The sequence below is a fragment of the Sciurus vulgaris genome, assembly GCF_902686455.1.
Source record: "Sciurus vulgaris genome assembly, chromosome: 2".
Taxonomy (NCBI): domain Eukaryota; kingdom Metazoa; phylum Chordata; class Mammalia; order Rodentia; family Sciuridae; genus Sciurus; species Sciurus vulgaris.
Window position 1 is genome coordinate 115759369 of NC_136462.1, and position 22248 is coordinate 115781616.

Consider the following 22248-nt stretch of genomic DNA (forward strand, 5'->3'; position numbering starts at 1 on the left):
TCATATCTACTCATTAGAATCAGACTTAGGTCTGCCCACATTCAGGCTAATAGTTACTGAGCACTTGCTGCATGCCAATGTTTTTATCCGTACACTCAACTTCCTTCTGGTCGACGCTGCAGGCCTTCCCGGGGTCAGAGGCCCTTGCTCAGCATTTCTCAGCTCTCCTGGTGAGACTGCCTGGACTGTCTACCAAAGTAACTAAGTCAGCCAGGCCTGCACAAGTACTTGGTCCCATGCTAGATGCAGAACATGTTTGAAAAGTTGGCAGTTTCCCCTGAACTCTACCCTGGAAAGAGAGAGAAGCCTTCTCAGTGACTCCCAAAACCTCCCAGGAGGTTCCACCTACACACGGCAATCCCTCTTCTCTGCTCCCAGAAATCTCACTTCCACATTTGAGATTCTAGTTATCTTTCCCTGAAGCAAGTGCATGAAGATTATTACACTGTCTCAATGCAGGAAAAAAGGTAATAGAACAGGGCTCCCAAAGAAGGTGAGAGCTTAGTTAATATCTTAAAATATGATCCGGTGTTTCCCCAAATTAGGCATACTTCGTGGGCACCATTTCAAAAGCTGCTCAATATTCTAAGCAACAAATATAATTTACCTGTTTTAGTCTGTTTAGGCTGCTCTAACAAAATAGCATAGATTAGGTGGTTTAAATAACAAATACTTCTCACAAATTGGAAAAGTGTAAAGTCCAAAATCAAGTCACTGGTGGATCTGGTGTCTGGTGGGAGCCATTTCCTGATTCACAAATGGCCACCTTCACTGGTCCTCTCGTGGAGGCAGGATTCAGGGAGATGCCTTACAAGAATACTAACCTCATTTCTCAAGGTTCCACCCAAAACCTAAACACCTCAAAAGCTCCTTCTCCTCCTTATCACATTGGAGGTTAGGATTTCAACATATGAATGGGGGAGGGGGACACAAACATTCATTCCATAACTGAACCATTTTTTAAATTTGTATCTTGATTATTTTTATATCATAGATTATGGTTATTTTAAGACATAAAGTTTTCTCCCCCTGAATTTATAGTACATCATAGTGATTATAGGTTAATGCTTTTGTTACATATGTCAAGTTGCTTTCCAAGTAGTTGCAATTGTTTGACTGTAGCATGCTACTATATGTGGATTGAGCACCGCTGGAATGCATTGAAGACTCATGCGCTAATCTTGAAAAAGTTGTCCATACTATGCTGTCACCACTTCATCACCTCTAACGCATCTCTCAACTCACTGTGTCCTAGCTTCTTCCTGAACCACACACCACTGAAACTGCTTCTGCCAACGATCTTGTTGCTAAATGAGACCCTTCTCTTGTTGGGTTCTCAGAAGCATGACAGTCTGAGACTCCTACTCTTCCACAGAGTTTCTCTGTTCTGGCTTCCCTGCACCACTTTTGGTCTTTGCAATGTTCTCTTCAGCCTGCCCATGTTTCCTAGGAATCTTTCCTGGGCCCAGTAGTCTGCTTGCTCTAAAGACTCACCTCAGGCATCCTCACTTCTATGTGCTGGATGCCTCCCAAACCTACACTTCCATTTCAGCTCTCTCCAGGGCTCCACATCCATCCTCTCACTGAACAGGCCACCGTGGGAGGAAATCTCAAGCCTACCTCACTATAGCAATGATGAAAACAAAAACCGATCATCTTGCTCTACTCCTGTAAATGCCTGAATTATTGTCCATCTCAGTAAATGGTACCACCTCCTATCTAGATGCACAAAACAGAAATGGGGGCACCACCTCCTCCTCTCTCCATTCCCCACATTCAAACAACACCCTAATCTTGTTGATGTTAGTTCCAAATGTCTTGGATCTGTCTACATGTCCCATGTCCTCTGCCACCAGGAGTCTAGACCCTTATCAGTCTATGCCTGGATTACTGGAACAGCCTCCTAACTTGGCTCTTTGTTTCTATTTCTAGTCTTGCTTCCTTTCAACCAATTCTTGATGCTGCAGAAAAGTGAGGCTTCTGAAATGCAAATCTAATCACAATTTCAATACCTTGCTGTATGTCCCTAGCTTCGTAGGGCAAAGATATGAACATATGTCAACTAAAAAATAATCATACAGTAAGATGTGTACACTTCTACAAATTTTAACACAAGTATAGATCCTTATGGCCTCCACCACTGTCTGTAACTCTCCAAAACTCCCTCATGATCCCTTTTGTGGTCACACCCTCCCCATTATCAAAGAAACAATCTTAGGGAAAAAAACAAAACAAAACCACCCGAGCCCCTTAAGGTGTCTTTAATGCACCTGCCTACCTCCCCCGATGCAGTTAGCCTGAACTGTTCATTTCTTTTAAGAAGCTTTATGGTTACTGTCTTCAGTTCTTGGGCCTCTCCAAGCCTGACACCGCTTGGATCCCTAAGGATGGTTGGATGTCTGCCTCTGCGCGGCAGAGCGCCGAGTGCTTCCCTCCATTATAGCCAGTTCAGGCTGTTTTCTTTCTTTCTTTTTTTTTTTTTTATTTTATTTATTTTTTATTGCCCGGTTGCCTCTTCTACCAGACACCGCCTCCTGCGCAGGGCCGGGGTTTTCGCCAGGGATGGGTTCCCACGTGAGACCCTGCAGCAGCGCAGCGTCTGGGCTCTGCGTTCCGCGCCCGCTCGGGTCGCCGCGCGCACATGCGCACTGGCGCGCGCGGAGGACAGGCCTCGGCGCCGCCCCTCCCCCAGCCGCCGCGACGTTGCGGGGGCGACGACCGTTGCCCGGCGCCCCGGGCCCTGAGGTGGGACGGTCGGCCGCTGACACCCTTCCCTTTCGGCCCTGAGGTACCCGGCCTGGTGGCCCAGGACGTTCCCGTCGCATGGCGGAGTGCTGCGGACGACGCCCATGAAGCCCGTAGTCCTTCTAGTTGCGCTGTTGCTATGGCCTTCGTCCGCGCCCGCGTTTCCGAGTGAGTGACCGGCTCAGGCGGCGGCGATCCCGGGGGTCCCCGGGCAGCCTCCCCCTCTCGGCCGCCGAAGTCCGGCTCTTGCTTTCCTGGGTCCTGCTCTCCTCCCGCCCCACCGTCCAGGGAGCTGGCCCAGCGCCGAGGTGTGTCCCTCTGCTCGCGCCGGTCGCACCGGGAACGCGGGCGTGCAGGAGGCGCTGTCGGGGCAGGCGGAGCCCTTGGAGGGTGGCCTCCCCCGAGGGGAGACTCGCCTTGTGCCGCCCGGGGCCTCTTCCTGACGCCTAGGTGATACAGGTGGGGCGGAGGACTGCCGCCCCTGCAGTGCCAGTCTGTTTTAGTCTGGCTGATCTGCCCAGAATGGTCTTGACATTTAAAAAAATGTAAATATGAAGTGTGCTTTTCGTGACATGTGAAAAAAGCATAAAGTTCGGATTTCACTGCTCATGAATAAAAGTTTTACTGGGACACAGCTTTTCCTTCATGGCTGCTTTCCTGCATTGGAACGATAGTGAAGTGGTTGTAGCACACGCACACAGTATGGCTTGCAGAGTCTGAAATAATTATAACCTGGCCCTTTCTAAGAAAAAGTTGTCTGGTCCTCGTGGCAAAAGTTAGTATGTAGATCGTGGCAACCGTCTAGAATACTCACTAACTCATTCTCGTAGCGTGCATCCTGGCGTGCGAGAGGTGCAAAGCCTTAGCTAAGGAGAATTCTAACTTATGTCTTCCCTAGGAGCTCGTTTGTTCTTCCCCAATAGCTGAAAACCAGTGAACTCAAATTCAGCAGTGCTGAGACTTCACTGTATTAACACCATCATTTGGACATCTTGAGGTATTAAAGTATGGTCTCTGATGATAATATTCCAGATAATAACTGTGAGACTTGCTCATTTAGCCTAACTGTAGTTCATTGTAGCATTTAATAACATTAGTTTGCTTTAACCAAATCAATATATAAAATTCATTCTACAGGTAGGTGTGGAAAAAGTCTTATAGTGCATGTTAAGTATGCAGAGCTAGATTTCAGAATTGTTAAAAGGTTGTAGATAAAAATTAGATTTAAAAAATTAAAATGCACCACAACCTAAATTATCATGAATAGTGGAAAAATTGAGGAAGTGTCCTAGGTAGTTAAAATTAGCCCTTTAAAACTTGCACTTAGGAGTTTTAGCTGTTTTTAATAAAAAGCTATGTAAAAATTTTTCTTCTTTGCCCTAAAGGAGCGAAACACAAGATAATATTCTTTTCTGGATAATTGGTGATTGTTATTATTAATACTATTATTGCATTTTGGGAGTCGTAGAGCAGTAGGTCACAACTGACTAAAATATATGGAGATTTTAACTGAAGGGACATTAACTGTCATACAGTACAGTCTGGGACTGCTGAGTAGCACACTTTATACAGTGCAATCTCCTAGCTCCACAATTTTGTGGCCTATTCTTTTTCTTTGCACTGCTTTCCCTAAGATTTCTCAAGGCTGTTAGGAAATGAAAAGACATTTCTCAGAAAAAGGAATGATTTTGTGTTGAATTCGTAAATGATGTAAGACAAAAAGAAAAATAACCAGCTTGTAGATCATAGAAGATCTCTTGGAAAAGAGATCTTTACCTCTTTTCCACAGAAGTAGATTAAGAGATATGTAGGGTAATGTTATGTGACTACTTTCCCCTTCTTTCTTATTCTTTTTCTCTATATTTTTAAATTTAGAAAATAAGTATACCAATGAAACTAGGCTTATGTTATTAGGTTTGATTTAAATCAATTAAGTCTTCTTTTATATGGCCACTAATGGAACAACTATTGATGAGAAAGTCAGATAAAAAATGCTTTCTCATGCCAATAAGACATAGGTTTTTATAAATGAAAATTGCAGTTCTGATGGGTTTTTTCCTAGACTACAAGAACAGTTTTGAATTTATCTTATTCAACAGTCATAGGCATATTAAATACATTTGTTGAAAACCTCAGTTCTGGTTTAACCTAATTTCAGCCTGACATGAGTGAGGCTAGGGTATATAGAAGACTACATTACCCTACATATACACATACCCTGACAGTTCTGGGTAAATATCCTACATACTTAATTTTTAATAAATTCAATGAATTTCTTTTTTTTTTCATTTAAATATGCATAGTTTATTGTATGCCAACGATGCCCCAATAAGGCTGCTTTTATGAAGCATACAACTTAGGTCTGGACTCTGCACTTGGGCTCTGAAATGCAGAAGCAATGCTCTGTGTCCCCATGCTGACTGGACTCTGGGGAGACAAGCTCCACCTATTATCACCACATGAGAAAAGAACACCAGAAAGGGAACCCATGGGGAAAAGATCTATCCTGTCAAGAATGACAATCAGAATATCCTCTGGGCAAAATGACAATTTCCAGTAAAACGATTACTGGATCTTTCTGTGGATTTTCTTGACTTCATAAAATGGTCCGTGGTAGACCAGCCAGTCCACAATTTCATGAAAGATCTCTGTTTGTTTGAAAGGGAAGTATGTTACTGTCACATTATTACTTTAGCGTGCATTATGACAGTTATTGGGATTACATGTGACAGCTTATAGTTAGCACTAGATATAGTGATAAAGGAAATGACTTTAGGAGGCTTGTAGATCCCTTGGACCTTGGACACACAGTCTGTTAGGTCTTTGAAGTATGAAAAGAAGGCCATTACTTCAGCCTCCCTTAGGGTTCCAGTTAATTGTGTCATCTTGGCCAATGCTCCTTTTATGAGCTCTAAATGGGTCTGAAATTGTGCCTTCAACATTCTGTAAGAAGGAATCACAGAAGCCAACCTTAAGTCATTTAAGGGGAAATGAAATGAAGCAGTAGAAAGAATCCTTATCTGATCTGCCTTGAAATGGGTGGCGTTGCAAGAGGACATGAAGCTCACTTTACATTTGATGGCTGGGGAGAAGATTTTGACTATTGCTACAAGTACAATTCTTGAAATATTTTTTCCAGTTGGATAGTGTAACTGGACAGATGTCTTACAATCATCAGGAAATAATGTTCCCATTGCAAAAACTGTTTCTTCCCAAGTGATGCAGTATTCAAGGCAGCCACTGTAGAAAACTGCTCCTATGCCATCAGGACAGCAGGTGACCGGGTTGGGCTAAACCCCTTCACAGACTTCACTCCCCAAGAAGGATAAGTTTCTTGAAAATGCTTCCTTGAAACAGAAGAGAGTCCAGCAGTGGCCCATCCAGACCCCATGGCTGTGGTGCTCTGGCAGTCCATTCAAGTCCAAAGAAAATTATGCCCTCTGAGCTGAACTGTTCTTGAATTCCTCTGTAGAGGAGATGGGGTAGCCACATCCTCTGGTGGGTGAAAATATTCTGTCCAGCTCCTTCCACAAAGTCAATGCAAGGATTAACTGAGAATGCATATGGAAAGCCCCTTAGTAGCACTTCAGTCACATCTGAATCCATGGCCTTGTAACTTCCATCCCGTGCCCTTCCACGCTCCTGGCATGGTGTGGGCACGGCTTTCTTTCTACATCTTCATACACTGCCTGAAGACTGACCCATTCAATGAATTTCTTATATCTGATTTTTCAGTTTTAGCTTGGAATATTTTCTGATTTAAAAAACCATTCCTTTCTAACATTTTCATTGTACAGTTTGCTTTACTACTTAATGAGGATTCTTTTTGTTTTTACAAATGCATAATAACTCTCTAAGTAACATTAACATAATAGTTATACATTCAAGTAATGTTAACTATTATTATTAAAATCATGTAATTTGCTTTTTTAATTTTAAGTCACTGTATATTTATAGGCCTGAAGCTACAAATACAAGACTGTAAAATATTAGTTTGGGAAGGTTTTTTTTTTTTTAAATCTTATGAATACATTGTTTTTTCCAGGCATCTCTTCATTATATCAGCAAAAATAGAGTTGATGGTAGGTTTCAGTCTAGAGTGACAAAACCTCTTAACTTGCTTCTCTAGATTGGTATTAAAAGGAAGTGCAGTATGTGAGTCTTTGGCCTACATTCTTGCCCTTGGCCATTGTCCTAATGAACCAAACAAGGCAAGGGAAATATTAAGGCGGCAGCCAGCAATAATTGTTAAAATCTATCACCAATACATTAAAAGAAAACTGATATTTATTTTAAATACATTCTAAAGGTAAAATTCACTTGGTTTTAGTGCTGCAAGTTCACTTTACACGTTTCATGCTCAAGGCTAAGGCACTTGGGAAGGGCTCTCGAACCTGCGAATGGAATGTCCTGACACACTTCATCAATGTTTGAGATAATGAGCTTCTCATCTAATTGGTGGATGTCCAGAAAGTGGCCTTAGGGGAGAAGTAGGAAGTTTCATTAGCCTATCCATTAAAGTTTTAATGGGAGAAAATGTTCTGTCTTTTTCTTCTTTTGACCATTTTAACCCTTAAATGGGCTTTAATCTCCTTATAATGTATGTAAAATTAAAATTAAGCAACAATTTCATTATATGAATAAAAGAAGTATAATACTGGTTGTTTGAAAAGGAAATACTATTTTCTTTTTTAGGATCATTGTGTGTTTGTGACTTTTTAAAACAAATTATTTTACTTAAAATTTTTTTCTGAGGCTCAAATATTCATGCCTTGACTTGTTAGAGCCACAGCAATCTGCTTTCTGTGTTCCTTTGGTAGGATCACATATATTTCATTTTATTTATTTGTCCTTTTTTTGTTATACATGACAGTAGACTCTATTTTGATATATTTATACAAACATGGAATATGTCTTCTTCTAATTAGGATCCCAGTCTGACCTTAACTGGTTGGTCCACTTTGTATCTCCCCTCCTTGGAATGGAATTAGTCATGCTTCCAAGGAAATATAGTACAACATGATATTAAAGACCAAAGTGCCTAGCATACAATCCCCAGACTTGTGTGGTGAAATAATACTGTTATCTGGGTCCTTTTAGTTAAATAGAATTAAAAGAGATAAAATTTAAGGTCAGGGATTTATGTTGATTTCCATTATATTTTCACATTACACATAGGATAATTTTTTTGTTATTTAACTCTTCACCAAACCAAGCTTTTATTCCTTTAAAAAAATTGACTGTTTTGGTTACCTATGGTAGCATAAAAGCCTTCCCCCACCTTTATCATTTTTCACGATTCTATGAGTTGACTAGACTTAGCTGAGCAATTCTGCTTCATTTGGTATAGCTGAGGTCAGTCATATACCTGCATTCAGTTGAACACTCAGTTGGGTTAAGAAGACCCAAGCTGGCTTCTTGTCTTTCAGGGTCTTTCCATGATTTCTTATCTTTCAATATCTAGCCCAAGTTTCTTTATATCACAGCAGCTGGCTTCCAAGAGGAATCTTTTACAAGTCCCAATATGATAACTTTTTATCAAGCCCATGTGTTAGACTTGGTAATATCTTATAGGATAAGACAGATCACATGGGGCAAGCCCATATTTAGTGTGGAAAGACAAAACCTGAGAACATAAATACCAGGGAGTGCAAAAGTATAAAGTTACATTTCTTTAAATGGAACAGTTGAGTAATCTGAGCATAATTCCTCGTTCAGATGTCTCCTTGTTTTTTGTCTATAATCACAAAGTTAAAATTTAAATAATTTACAGGGAAACCGCTGGATGAATAACAGATTTAATGTATATAATGTTTCCTTTGGTGACCATTCTGTGTGTGTGTGTGTGTGTGTGTGTGTGTGTGTGTGTGTGGCCCACGCGCACGCACACGCTAGGAATTGAACTGGAGCAAACATTATCATGAGCTACAATCCCAGCTCCTGTGACCATTCTTTTGAGTACATCCTCCTAAGGAAGCAAAGTTATTCCTACTTTGATTCGTATTGAAGATACAGTTATTTAAGTTCATTTTAATTTGATGATGTTGGTGGGGTTTTGTTTGTTTGTTTGTTTTTATTTTGTTTTGGGTACCAGGGATTGAACTCAGGGACACTCAACCACTACACCACATCCCCAGCCCTATTTTGTATTTTATTTATTTAAAGACAGGATCTCACTGAGTTGCTTAGCACCTTGCCATTACTGAGGATGGCTTTGAACTCTAGACTTTCCTGTCTCAGCCTCCCAAACTGCTGGGATCACAGGCGTGCGCCACCGCGCCCGGCAGTTCTTACATGGTGACAGTTTTCGGGTATTAGTTTTTACTTGCAGCACTTAATTGAAGTCTATTCTTTGTGAATCCATTTATATGACCTGAATGGAAAATAAAAGCAATTTTTTCTCCAAAGTTATGGAAATAACTCTGCATAGTCAGAATCTGTACCTGTAGCATAGCTTGGGTTTATGTTTAAATTTTATATACATGAGTTATTTATGAATAATGACATTCTGTTTTTCCACTGTTGTGGTAACAGAAATCCTGGTTTTATTTGAATCTTTAAAAAATGAGCATCCAGAATTCTTGGTTAAATTTTGAGTGTAATCATCAGTTGCCATATTAAAGCTACAGGCCAAGAACAAAGTGAAAAATAAAGAGTTCTTAAAGCACACTGACCAGATGTATTCCATGGAACTTTAATGTTTTTGTCTTTATTTGAATGTTTTAAAACTCATCTTTTCTTCTTTACTGAACTACCAGGTTTCCTCCTATTATATGTAACATGTTGCTCCTACCTTTAACTTACCAGATATTTATTCCTGTATCAATCCATGTTTAAATTAACAGTATTATGGTTTTAAATCTTGGATTTTAAAACATTGTATTAAAGTACATTATCAGTATCCATTTTATATTAAGGATTATCTTTTTTGTAAGAATTCTGTTTTGACAGTGTTTTTAGTGTATCTTTTTGTATAGTCTAGTTGTAACATGGTATATATAACTTATCACAGTCTATTGATATCAACTTTTTACCAGTTTGAGTGAAATATAAAAAACTTACCTACTTTTATATCCTTTTACCCTTACTCATTCATTTTATAATTATCTTAAGCATTTCCTTTACATATATTAAGAAGCGCATCAGAGTGACAATATTTGCTTCAAATGTCAGACATCGTTTGGAAAATTCAAGAGGCAAAGGAAAAGTCTATTGAATTTACCCATATTTTCTCTCTTTCTGTTACTCTTTTTTCCTTTCTAGTAATCTAGGATTTCTTCTTTTATAATTTCTCCTCTACTTGGCAAACTTAATTTAGTTATTCTTTTAGGGTAGGTCTTCTTGTAACAACTTCTCTTAATTTCTCCTTATCTGAGAGTTAATGATCTTGAAGGATCTTTTCCCTTAATATGGAATTCTATGTTGCTGGGCCTTTTCTTTTCTTTTTTTTTGGCAGCACTTAAAAAATACACTATTTCCTTCCCATCTTCATGATTTCTGATAAGAATTAAAATTGTAAGTATAAGAAGTAAAGCATCTCTCTTGCTTCTTTCAAGATTTTTTTCCTTCGTCTTTGGGTTTTAGAAGTTTGACTATAATATGTCTTGGCACAGGTTTCTTTAGGTTTCCTCTGAGTTCACTCAGCTTTTTGAATCTGTAAGTTCCTATCTTTGCCAAATTTGGGAAAATTTCAGTCCTTGTTTCTTTGAATGCATTTTTAGGCCCAACCTTTTTTCTTTCTTTACTTCTAAGACTCCAGTCACACCAATGTTAGATTTTTTTTTAACATCAGTGCCCATTGGTATTTCTTGGTTGCTAAATTTGCCAGGCCACAGCGTGGGATGTTTGTAGCAAACAGAAAACCCAGAGAACGTGTCGTTTTGGTGGTCTTGAAGACCCCAGGTGGTCTGCTTTTGCCTTACCAGCTTTAATATGGTTGCTTTATATTCAATGCCCAGTGTTTTTCATTGTGCCCAGAATCAAAAGGGAAAAAGTACATGTTCTGTCTGTCCTTATGGAAGCAAAAACCCAGATATGTTGTTTTAAACCATTTTATTAGGGGCTTTGGAAGAGGGTGTGTTTTGAAAATGAACAAGAATAACTAATTAGAGCATAAGGGAATTATATGATAACCTGTTTTAATTTTGGTCAAGATGTATTGGAATTTGATTTTTAATGCTTTGGCCTATATTATTTTCCAGTTTTGGTATGAAGTATTAGTTATTGAAAAGCAGAGAGATGTCCTAATTGACCTTCAGGAAGATATTAGGCATCTAAGTTATTTACGTAAACTTTTACTTAAGTAGCGATTCTTAAAACCATTTCTAAATAATTTAGAGAAAGAGAAATAAACACAAGATTTTGAGGGTTTGTCTAAAATCGTCTTATAACTTGTTTTTTTAAATAGATAACCAGTGAACATTAAATTACTAGCAACATTCTTTTTAGTCAGAAGCAGTTTGGTGCCAAACTTCAATATTTTTCTCAAATTCTTTTCTTTAGATAAATATGTTCTTAACTAAAATTTTTCAGTCAGTTTAAAGATTCATAATTAAAAATATCAGAAAATAAAACCAAGTTAGTGTCAAACAAAATACAATACCTGTTAAGTATTATCAGAGAATTAGAACACTTAACCTGAGACCATTGTACCCAGATCATTTTACTGGAAAAATTCTATTGGTCCTTATGATTTTATGATATTGTAGAGGTTTTATAACAGCCATTTTCGATGACACTAGGAATTTGGTTTGTAACATTTCAAGTGAAATCCTGCATTCACACTATGTGTTTTTCAATAGAGTTCTGAAAAAGTTTAGCTGTTAGCTGAAGTGTAAAATTTCAAATTCTGCATGGATTTGGATATGATGAATTTGCTTCCCAGTTTTGTATTTTGTGATAATTACATAATCACCATGCAATTGAAACATAACACACAAAGAATTGTTTTAAAGTTTCTTTTCTTTTCTTTCTTTCTTTTCTTTTTTTTTTTTTTTTTCTTACGGTGCTAGGGAATGAACCCAGCCTCCCACATGCTAAGCAAGTGCTCTCCCACTGAGCAATGTCCCCATTCCTTTTTTAAAATTTTATTTTGAAACAGGATCTAATTAAGTTGCCCAGGTGACCTTAAATTTGTGAGTCACTTGCCTCAGTCTTTCAAGTAGCTAAAATTAAAGGCATGTACCACCGTAGCTGTCCAAAAAGTATGATTTCTTAAAAGCTCTAAATTTTACTACTAATTGTTCTTCTGAAATTTTAAATTATGCCATTAAATAAGGAAATGCCCCCCCAAATGTTAAAATATCTAGTTTTATTATAACACTATATTTTATTAACCTTTCAAATAGAGATTTCAAAGAGTTTTCAAGTTTGGGATTATATAGATAGTTTAAATTTATATTTTCTCCTGTTTCATTAAAGAAGTGAAGTGGAAGTGGTTTAGTTTTCCTTTTATTCAGTTTATAAACTAGTTGCTTCTTTGGTAAGATTTGAGGTAAGCTCTTTTTTTCTTCCTTAAAACTTTTTTTTTTTTTTTAATGAATTAGGTATTTTATTGTATGAGTTTTTTTTTTTTTTTCTTTTTCCTGTGGTTTTGGGGTGTTCTGCCACTGAGTTAGATCCCCAGCCCTTTTAATTTTTATTTTGACATAGGACCTCCTTAAATTGTCAAGGCTCACCTCTAACTGTGACCCCCTGCTTCAGCCTCCTGAGTCGCTGGGATTACAGGCATTCACCACAGAGCCTGGCATTATATGAGATTATTAGCATTAGCATTTTATTACTATTGTAGTTTAGTGTAATTTTTGTAATTTTTGGCATTTCAATTTTTAGAAGCAGAGACGCTCCCCCTGCCCGCTCCTTTTTGACTATAAAGGTTTAAAAAAAATTTTTTTATTTGTTCTAATTTGTTGCACATGACAGTAGAACGCATTTATACATTTTGGTAGATCATACATAAATGGAGTGTAATCTCACATTTTTCTGATTATACATATTGCAGGATCACATCAGACATGCAGTCATACGTACATGAGGTAATAATGTCTGTTTCACGCTATGATTCCTACCCCCATACTCCTTTTCCTCCCTTTACTCCCCTCTACCTAAAATAAAGTAACTCTATTCTTCCCTATTCCCCCTGACTTATTGTGAATTAGCATTCACAAATCAGAGAAAAAATTTGACCTGTGGTTTTTTTGGGTTTGGCTTATTTCACTTAGCGTGATACTCTCTGACTTCATCCATTTACCAACAAATACCATTAACTTTTATCTGAAGAAAGAAACAACAGTTTTAGCTTTGCCATTTAAGAAATTTCTTTAGAAACAGATAAAGGTATAACATTTTGAGTTTTTCATGTTCATACGTATTCATTCTTTATTCTTTATACTTTTTATCAATTGATGTTAATATGTGCAATTTGGTATTTTGATCACTACTTAAAAGTGCATTTTTAAGAGCAACTTTCAAATATTTTAAAAATTTCATTAGTTTTTAGTATTTTTGCAAAAATAACAGCAGGAAGTTTTCTTGGGGGTAGTTTGCTATGTAGTTTCTTTAAAAACAAACAAATACATGTAAAGTGACAGTAAATTTACATGTCTTAAAATTCATTATTTATAATTTTAAAGACTGACTTGACCTAAAAATTACATGAAAAAGTTTTAAACATTTACCGTACCTTTGGTTTCAGAAACCACAGTTCCTCAGCTAAGATAGAGGAACCAAACCACTCCTAATTTTATAGTAGAAGGAGAAAAATCTTATGAGTTCTATTTTCAGAACCACAATCTAAATTTAAGAATTTTTATATTCATTTGTTAAAGTAATAAAAATTATGATATAATGAAAGTAGGAAATATTTAACTCTTGTTTTATAAAGCATCAATTAGCTTTAGTAAGATGAAAATAACATCTTTTGGTAGAATTAAGTTTTTATAAACTTTAGTCCTTTAAAAAACAGGTGTGTTTTTGTTTATTTTTAACTACAATTATGTAACTATAATGGAGAACAGAGTTACTATAATGCAAAACAAAATTATAGCATAACATTTTAAATATGTAAGACACACAAATCACAGGGTATAGCTTAATAAATCAATAGTTAACACCCCTGTGTAATCTGTGTAACCAAACAAAATAATATCAGCCTCAATTAGTTTATAAGCATGATTTTTTAATGTATGAAAATATTTAAAATCTAGCACAGAAATGAGGGACAATTTTCTAAATTTATGATATTTATGAAACTGAATTTATTCAAGAAGAACTTATGTTCTTATTTTCCTCAGAATGAATTAAAAAGTGATTTAACTTCCCTTTTATCTTTGTATAAAGTGGATTTATTCTTTTGTAAGACATTGTAAGTTCTCACTCATACTTTGTAGTAAGAAAACATTATATTTGGATTATTATCAATTTTTCTAGATATATCTTGATGTATATAAAGAATGCATTTTTGACAATAGGGTAAAATTTTGTATAATTGATCTTAATATTCACATATATTTTAAATAAAGATGTTTTCCTGCAGGATAATTTTATTTCCATACTCTTATTGCTTTACCAGCATCCTTGCCACATTCTTTTATGACAACATTGTGTAGATGTTATGTGCACCTGCTTTGGAGTAAGACAGCTTATATTGAAATCCCATCCTTGCTGCTTACATGTTGAATATAATCTTAGGCACATTACTTATCCTTTCTAAGTATCTTCCTTTTCCTCTTTACCAAAACACTCCTCATACTTCAAGTCCTTAATGTAGTGTCTGCTCATACTAATACTCAATGAGAGCTGTTATGATCCTTTTAATCACTATCTTCCAATTTCCCTTTCAAATCCTGCTACATTTGTTTCTACAATTGTTAGTACGATTTTGTTTACTTTCCTGTTATTTCTGTCATGTGACCAATTCTCCTTGTACTATTTGAAGAAGAGAAGTGCAGGTAACTTAAACTCAGTGTCAGCCCCACATCTGAGATTCTGGCAAAACCTTGAATCTGCTTAGCAATTTATGGAAGGCATTGGAGAGCAACATCCTTATGTCTGAAGCAGGAGGAGATTCTTACCTTAACAACATAATGGGACATTGCTGTTTGCTTAGGTCCCTAACTGGTAAAAATAGAGAAGGTATTATACCATTTTAGACTACAACTATTCAAGGAATAATAACGCAAATTCTATCAGGGTAGTCTGTTTTTTCTATGAATTTGAATTTTGTTCAGCTTCCTAGAACCTCCTGAGGTATAGAGAAAAGCAGGTTTTTCACTGTGACCAGATCCATCTGTAAGGATATTTGAGGCTATCTTTTAGGAACTTGCCTACACATATTTTTATACATATCAGATTGATTTGCAAGAGCAGTTCTGATTAGTATAATTGAGAGGGTCACTGTGAAATATGTCGATGTTTAAGGGGGGACAAAAACAGGAGATGGAAAGCACGTGGAGATGGATATGAGAATAGATCAATATGGAGACAAAGGCATTACTAAGGAAAGAAAACCAAGGAGGAGATAAGGTTCTCTGTTGCTAGGTAGCCATGAACAGGTTTTTGGTGTTGCCTGAATAACAGAAGGAGCTAATGAGTATGTCAGGTTTTTTAAAGAATGAACTAATATTTCCTTTTCCTGTCCTTTGATACCCTAACTTATCTAATAACCACTGGGTATCCTATTTACTACTCTGAGAAAAGACAAACTAAATTATTTAAAAATCTAGCTTTTAGCAGACTGTAATGGCAATGTCTTCTTACTGACAATTAACCTTCTGCTGGTTGTATATTTTAGATTTGTTTATGATTTGATATTTGCTTTGGTTGCCCATAATTGAAATCTTTCCCAAACAGATTTTAAAAAACACTGTAGTATAAAAAATTTAAATATACCCCCAAATAGATGGAACGGTATAAAATCTCCATATATCTATAAACAGCTTCAACTATTATTAAGTCATGATTAATCTTATTTCAATAGGATCTCTATCCACATTTTTTTCCTCTTATCTTCCTGATTCTCTTCCCTAATTTCTTTGGGCAAACTTGACATCATATAATTTTTATCAGTAAATAGTTTATTACCAAACACTAAAATATAATGAACTAACAAAACATAGAAACAATGTAATTTCATACTTAAAAAGATTAATACCTTAATATCAAACGTCTAGTCAGAACTCAAACTTTTCTGAGTATCATTTTCTTTTTTTCCAGTTCATTTGACTGAATTAGTATTCAAATAAGAATTATGCATTTAATTTATTGATATCTCTGTTAATAATCCTTCATCTCTATTTTCCCTTTGCAACTTAGTTGTTGAAAAAATGTTTTATAGTTTCCCACAGTCTAAATTTTGAAGATTATATCCCCATGATGAATTTAATATTTTATTGTCCTATATATTTTTGGTATATTAGTAGATCTAGCAAGGTCCATTGGAATCAGTTTGACTTTCCCTTTTTCTTTTGAAGAAATACTTCATAGAGGATATTGTGTTCTATCAGGAAGCACGTGTTTGATTGGGTTCCTTTTTATGATATTGGCAGTCATAGAAAATTACTACAAAACAATCATGTTATAAATGATTTCTTCATTTACTAGCTAGAATAATTTGTAAATTAAAACTGAAACCTTCCCTGACCTTGAGTTATTTTTACGTATGCAATTGGGTCTACCTCGTCTTTTCTGATTTGTTTCATTTATCTATTATAATACTGTTTTTATAATAAAGGCCTTGTAACATCTTAATATCAGATTTTAATATCTGGTAAAGCCAACCCTCTTTTCCTGGTTATTATTTATTTCTCCAAATGAACTTTATAATCAATTTTTATAATTGTAGAAAAATTTTTTGTGATTTTTTAAATTAGGAGCATATAAAATATGTAAATTATCAGAGCATATGATGTCTAAGCATCTTTATGATGTTGAACCTTCTTACTGAGGACATGATATATCTTTCCATGTGTTGATGTTTACATTATATATTTCAGAAGATTAAAATTTTCCTATATTATATATATTGCTATGGCTACAGTAATAAATTACTACAAACTTGGTGCTTTTAAACAATAGAAATTTATTCTCTCAGTTCTGGAGGCCAGTAATCCGAAATGAGTCACTAAACCTAAATCAAGGTATACAGGCAGGGTCATCTTCCCTCAGGAAGCTCTAGAGAATATAATTCTTGTCTCTTTCAGTTTCTTGTGGCTGCCGGCATTCTCTGACTTGTGGCCACATCACTTTTATTTCTGCCTATTCCTCCACATTACCATCTCCTTTTCTCTCTGTCTCTCAAATAGACATTTTTGATTGAATTTAAAGCCCACCCAGATAATCCAGGATAATCACCACATATCAGAATCCTTAATTGCTTCTGAAAGACTCTTTTTTTTCTTATAAGGTAACATTACAGATTGTAGGTAATATCTTTATATGTTCATGAATTTAGCTCATTGCCATTCCTCATGTAGATTTTGGGTATGTCTCATAAAATTTATGATTAGACATTTTGTTTCTTTTTTGTTATCTAAATGGCAACTTCTCTCTCATTGTATCTTCTAACTGGATAACATTTGTGTAATGATTTTATAACTTTGCCCATCGGGAGCCACCATCTCCTCTCCGTGGAACACGGAGCTCCTCTCCTGGGCAAGAGCCCCGGGGCCACACAGGGTGAATGTTGCCCGTTTTGTGCTCTCTGACCCACAACTCTCTGCCTTTGGCCAGGTCCACTTTTCGAAGCAGTCCACAGACTGAACTGTGCTTTGGTTGAACATGTCAGTCTCGTGCTGCAGCCGTGTGTACTGGCACAAATGTTGCTGGATCGTCTCCATCCTCTCCACTTCCAGCCCGCTCCAGCTCCAAAGTGATGGTCACCATCTCTTCAAACCACTTGGACTGGGCCTGGTTGTAGAGTCCACACAGTGCATGAGGTCATCACCAGCCTGTGGGGACTTCCTCCGTGCCTTCTTGATGTCCTCCTCTGTCTTGATACTCAACTTGACCTCTAGCTCCTGGGTCTTCATCTCCAGGTCTCTCTGCCACACTGTGGGGCTTTCTGGGCCTTCTCCACTGACACATAGTGGATGGCAAGTTGCTTGCTAAGGTCAGCGATATGGTAGTCACACATTTTTATGTCTGTCTTGAAGTTCTCACGAAAGTTGATTAGGGACTTCAATGTGAAACTTGGCGGAGAACTTGAGACGAACTTCTGCTTCATCTGCCAGGCTCTTCTTCACCTGAGCCCATGCTTTTCCCAGGGAGCCTTCCTCCTGTGCAGCCAAGGAGTTCTGAGAGAGTTTAGCCAAGTTCTTTGCATATTTTTCTTCAATCTTTATCCTCTCTCAGACAAATTCAGACATTTCTTTCTGCATTTGTTTGCCTTTCAGTTGCTTTTGGAGCAGCAGTTTGAACCCCGCCACAGTGCCATTGCCTTGGGGGTCTTTCTTATCAGCCCAGAAGTAGTCACAGTAGCTCCACTCAATTGGCTTCAGCAGCTGCTGTTCAGGCATTGTGTCTGGGTGAGGGAATGTCTCGCAATTTATCATCTCCTCTGTGGTCACCTTTATTTTCAAGATTATGTATTTTGTCTTTACTGCCTGTGGTACTGTCTTACATGTAGTCTCCTCTGGTGGTGCTACTTTCCATTGAATTTTTATTTGGGTTTATTGATTCCTTCATTTCAAAGATTTCTTTTCAGGATCTTCATCTCTTTATTTAAGTTATCTTCCACCTCCTGAAGCATAGCTCTGATTCACTCTTCATATCCTCCTTTAAGTTGTGGAGCGGTTTTACTAAGTAAATGCTGAACTCTCCTTCTCTGACATTTCTTTTACTGGTTTGTCAATGGAGTCTACAATTGGAGCATCCTGGTTTGTTTAGAGTGCTTTATTCCTTTTTTGTCTGTGTGTCTTCCCATTTAGCCATGTTCAGTTTCTACACTGTAGACTTATAGTGTCCCTGAAGGTTTCCACTACCTCCCAAATCTGGGTTTCAGTTTCTGTAGGCTCTGCCGCACTGTAGTCCCAAGATGGCTCCTGGATTGCAGAACTTACATATTTTTGTCTATTAAAAACAAAGGAGATGCAAGAAGCTACTTGACCTGTAATCCTAGCAACTTGAGAAGCTGAGGCCAGAGGCTTTCAAGTTTGAGACCAGCCTCAGCAACTCAGTGAGGCCCTAAGCAACTTAGACCCTGTCCTAAAATTAAAAAATTATAAAAAAAAAAAAAAAAGGACTGGGGATATGACTCAGTAGTTAAGTGCCCCTGGGTTCAATCCTGGCTACCAAAAATAAACAAATAAACAGATGACTTGAAATTAAAACATTAAAAATAAATGTGACTTTTAATGGTTTATTAAGTGATAAGTACTTACTGCAACCATTATATTACATGTATATCTTACTAATATGTTAGATGTAAATAACCCTAAAAGCATATATAATAGTAGAATGAAATAAAGAAATTAAGAAGTTGAGGTTTTAATATTATTACCTTTGTTTTTAATATAATTTAATTTTTAATTATGTCTATGTTTAACATATGGCTCATAAAAATTCCTCAAAATTTAATAGTTGGCTCTAGTAAGTCAGTTTGAGCCCACTTGAGTATAGTACTTGTTTGGAGGATATAACCAAAATTTTGGTTTAATAAGTTTCCTGTTGAATCATAAATTATATGAAAGAATAAATGTAAAAAGATATAAAGAATTCTATTGATGTGATTTTTGCCCTAATCTAGGACATTTATTTAATAATAACCTGATAAAATACAATTTTATTTTAAATGAGAGTTGACCCTATGTCAAGATGCTTTGTTTATTGGTTCTTTATATCAAATTTTAAGTGACAGCATAGGAGATAAATTAAGTTCAGTAGATTCTGTCATTGTGTCATCTATAACAAATTTATTATTAATTTGATTTTTTTTCTTTAAGGCATAACTGTGTCTCGTGATGAAGAACAAAACTTGAATCATTATGTACAAGTTTTAGAGAACCTAATACTAAGTGTTCCCACTAGGGAACCAGGCCCCGAGAAAAAATCAAAGTCTCCAAAAAATGTTTATTCTACAGGATTGAAGAGGTCAAAAATTGAGGAGACTGGTACACCTGGAGAAGCTTCAACTGAGAATAATGTTTTAATCAAGGATGTTAGTGAAGGAAGTACAACTTTCTCTACGAGAGACTTCACACCGGGAATAGGGAAGAAACAACCTACTGAAAGTACACCATTCTGGTCAATCAGACCAAACAATGTTTCTGTTGTTTTACATGCGGAAGAACCTTATATTGAGAAAGAAGAGCCAGAGCCAGAGCCAGAGCCAGAGACAGTTACAAAACGCAGCAGGGCTTCAACATTGTCACCACCTACTTCTGAACCATCTACGATTACAACTGTCACCTCTAAAACCACTGCCGAAATGTTTATCTGGACAGAAGAAGATGTTCCCCAGCTCTCAGGTGGATCTGAAATAGGCAAATTTAAAATGCCAACATTTGAACATCACTCAGAGAGTATGAATAATGATGCCATTTTGAAAAAAATTTCAGAAATATATTCACAAATGCAACAGGCACCTCCTGGTGACAGCAATAATCCAGAGTATAAAGAGTACATTAAAGCCTCTAAAGAGCTCCTGAAACGAAGCCTTGCTCTGGCAGAAGCAGCAGAATATAGATTGGAAAAAATGTATGCAACCGAGGCATTGGCACAAGGACGATCCAGTAATAAAATTGATGACATTGAAACTGTTATTAATATGCTGTATAATTCTAGATCTAAATTACCAGAATATTTAGATATTAAATATGTTCCAGCAGAGATGAGAGAAAGAGCTACTGTAGTATTCAGTACATTGAAAAAAATATTATGTGCAGGTCAAGTAGAAACTCAAAACCTTATTAAGAAGTTATTAAGCAATAATATAAAAATTTTAAACCTACTTGATATTCCACAATAAAGTTGGTTTAAACCTACTTGATATTCCACCATAAAGTTGGTTTAAGCAAGCTGTATTCATTCACGGGAAAATAAGCATATTAGTGATTTCAAAAGTTGTTTAAAAGCATTTTTATTATAGTTTAATGCACTAACTTCTTTATATGCCATGTGTTATGAAATTTTTCATATGCACTGAAAATCTAATAATTTAAAATAAAATTTTGGTTCAGGAGTTCGTAGTTTTTCTCATTAATTAAAAAAGCTATGAAGATCTGATGTTTAAAATCTTGGTTTGAACTTTACTTGAAGTTGGGGATGTAGCTCAGTGGTAGAGTGCTGCCTATCATGTGTGTGAGGCCCTGGGTTCAATCCCCCTGCAATGCCATTAAAAAAAAAAAAAAAAGAATCCTTGATTGTACTTTAATAGATTAGCTAAATTCATCCATTTTATGAGTTTTAACTGCACTCTATATGTAGCTAGTTTGAAATAATTTCATATAAATATAAAAATTTCAGGTGCATGGTTTTAATTACTCTTTCAGTGAGTAATTCAGAGAATCTCAGATTTCTTTCTGAATAGCACAATTGGGGCTTGTATCAGAACTACTTTTGTCTGGATATATGTGTGCCTCCTTTGAAAAAGTGAATGTTATATTAAGACGCATCCCTGTTCTTTTGTCATCAAGTACATTTGGAGTATCAGTGAGGGACTATAACCTGAATTTGTAATGAAGTCATTTTCACTTATTTTCTATTTTTGTTCACTTGTTTATATATACATCAAAGCTTACAAGTGTTTTGACAGGAAGTATGATTGAAATCATTGAGGTTAACTGTATAATATTATTATTATGGTGCAGGTAATTGTTTCATTATTTGACCAGTATTATATTCAGATTCATTTACTTATTCCTTCATTTAACCAGTCATTTATGATTTAATAAAAAATTATTGATTTTCTACTAGGATAAATTGCTAGACTTTGGGGATATAATAATGAAGACCTATTTCCTTCTCTCGTTGAGATTACATTATAGCAGGAAATATAAACACTAAACAAATAATTTCAACAATTTTAAAATTTCATTTGTGACAAGTTGTTATGAAAGGGAGCTATTTGATCTCATCGAAACCAAGAATAATTGGAAAGTTACTCTGAGAAAGAGGTATTTAAGGTGAGGTCAAAAGATGAGGGTGTGCTTAGGGTTAAGGGGACATTCCAAGCAGAGGGTTGAGAATGAGTGTGGCAGGTTCGGAAAGTACTTGGAGTGTGGGAAGGCAACTTGGGAGGGCATCCTAAGATGGAGTGGTGACACACGCAGGGTCAGAGCAGAACCTGCAGGGCCTTAGATACATAGTGACTATTTTAACCTTTCTCCTATGATCAATGAGGATCTATTAGTGGATTTTAAGCAAAGGACTAGTATGATCAAATATTTTTGTCTGTGCTTTTAAAAAAAACTGATTGATTTTAGAGGTGGGCAAAAATAGACATGCCTTGTGCACAGGCCAAATTTAGCTTGGAGTAGATGCAAAGAACTGACAATAAAGAGGAAGAAT

At 36.4% G+C, this 22248-nt stretch overlaps 1 protein-coding gene across 1 annotated transcript; it reads left to right on the forward strand.

Annotated features, from left to right (window-relative positions):
• The first annotated feature begins 817 nt into the window (after positions 1–817).
• Positions 818–21922, forward strand: SPESP1 (sperm equatorial segment protein 1). Its single transcript, XM_079118653.1, is given in 3 exon segments — positions 818–2913; positions 19683–20617; positions 20620–21922. Coding segments are annotated over 3 exon segments (1032 nt in total). The 5' UTR covers positions 818–2849; the 3' UTR covers positions 20653–21922.
• The last annotated feature ends 326 nt before the right edge of the window (positions 21923–22248 follow it).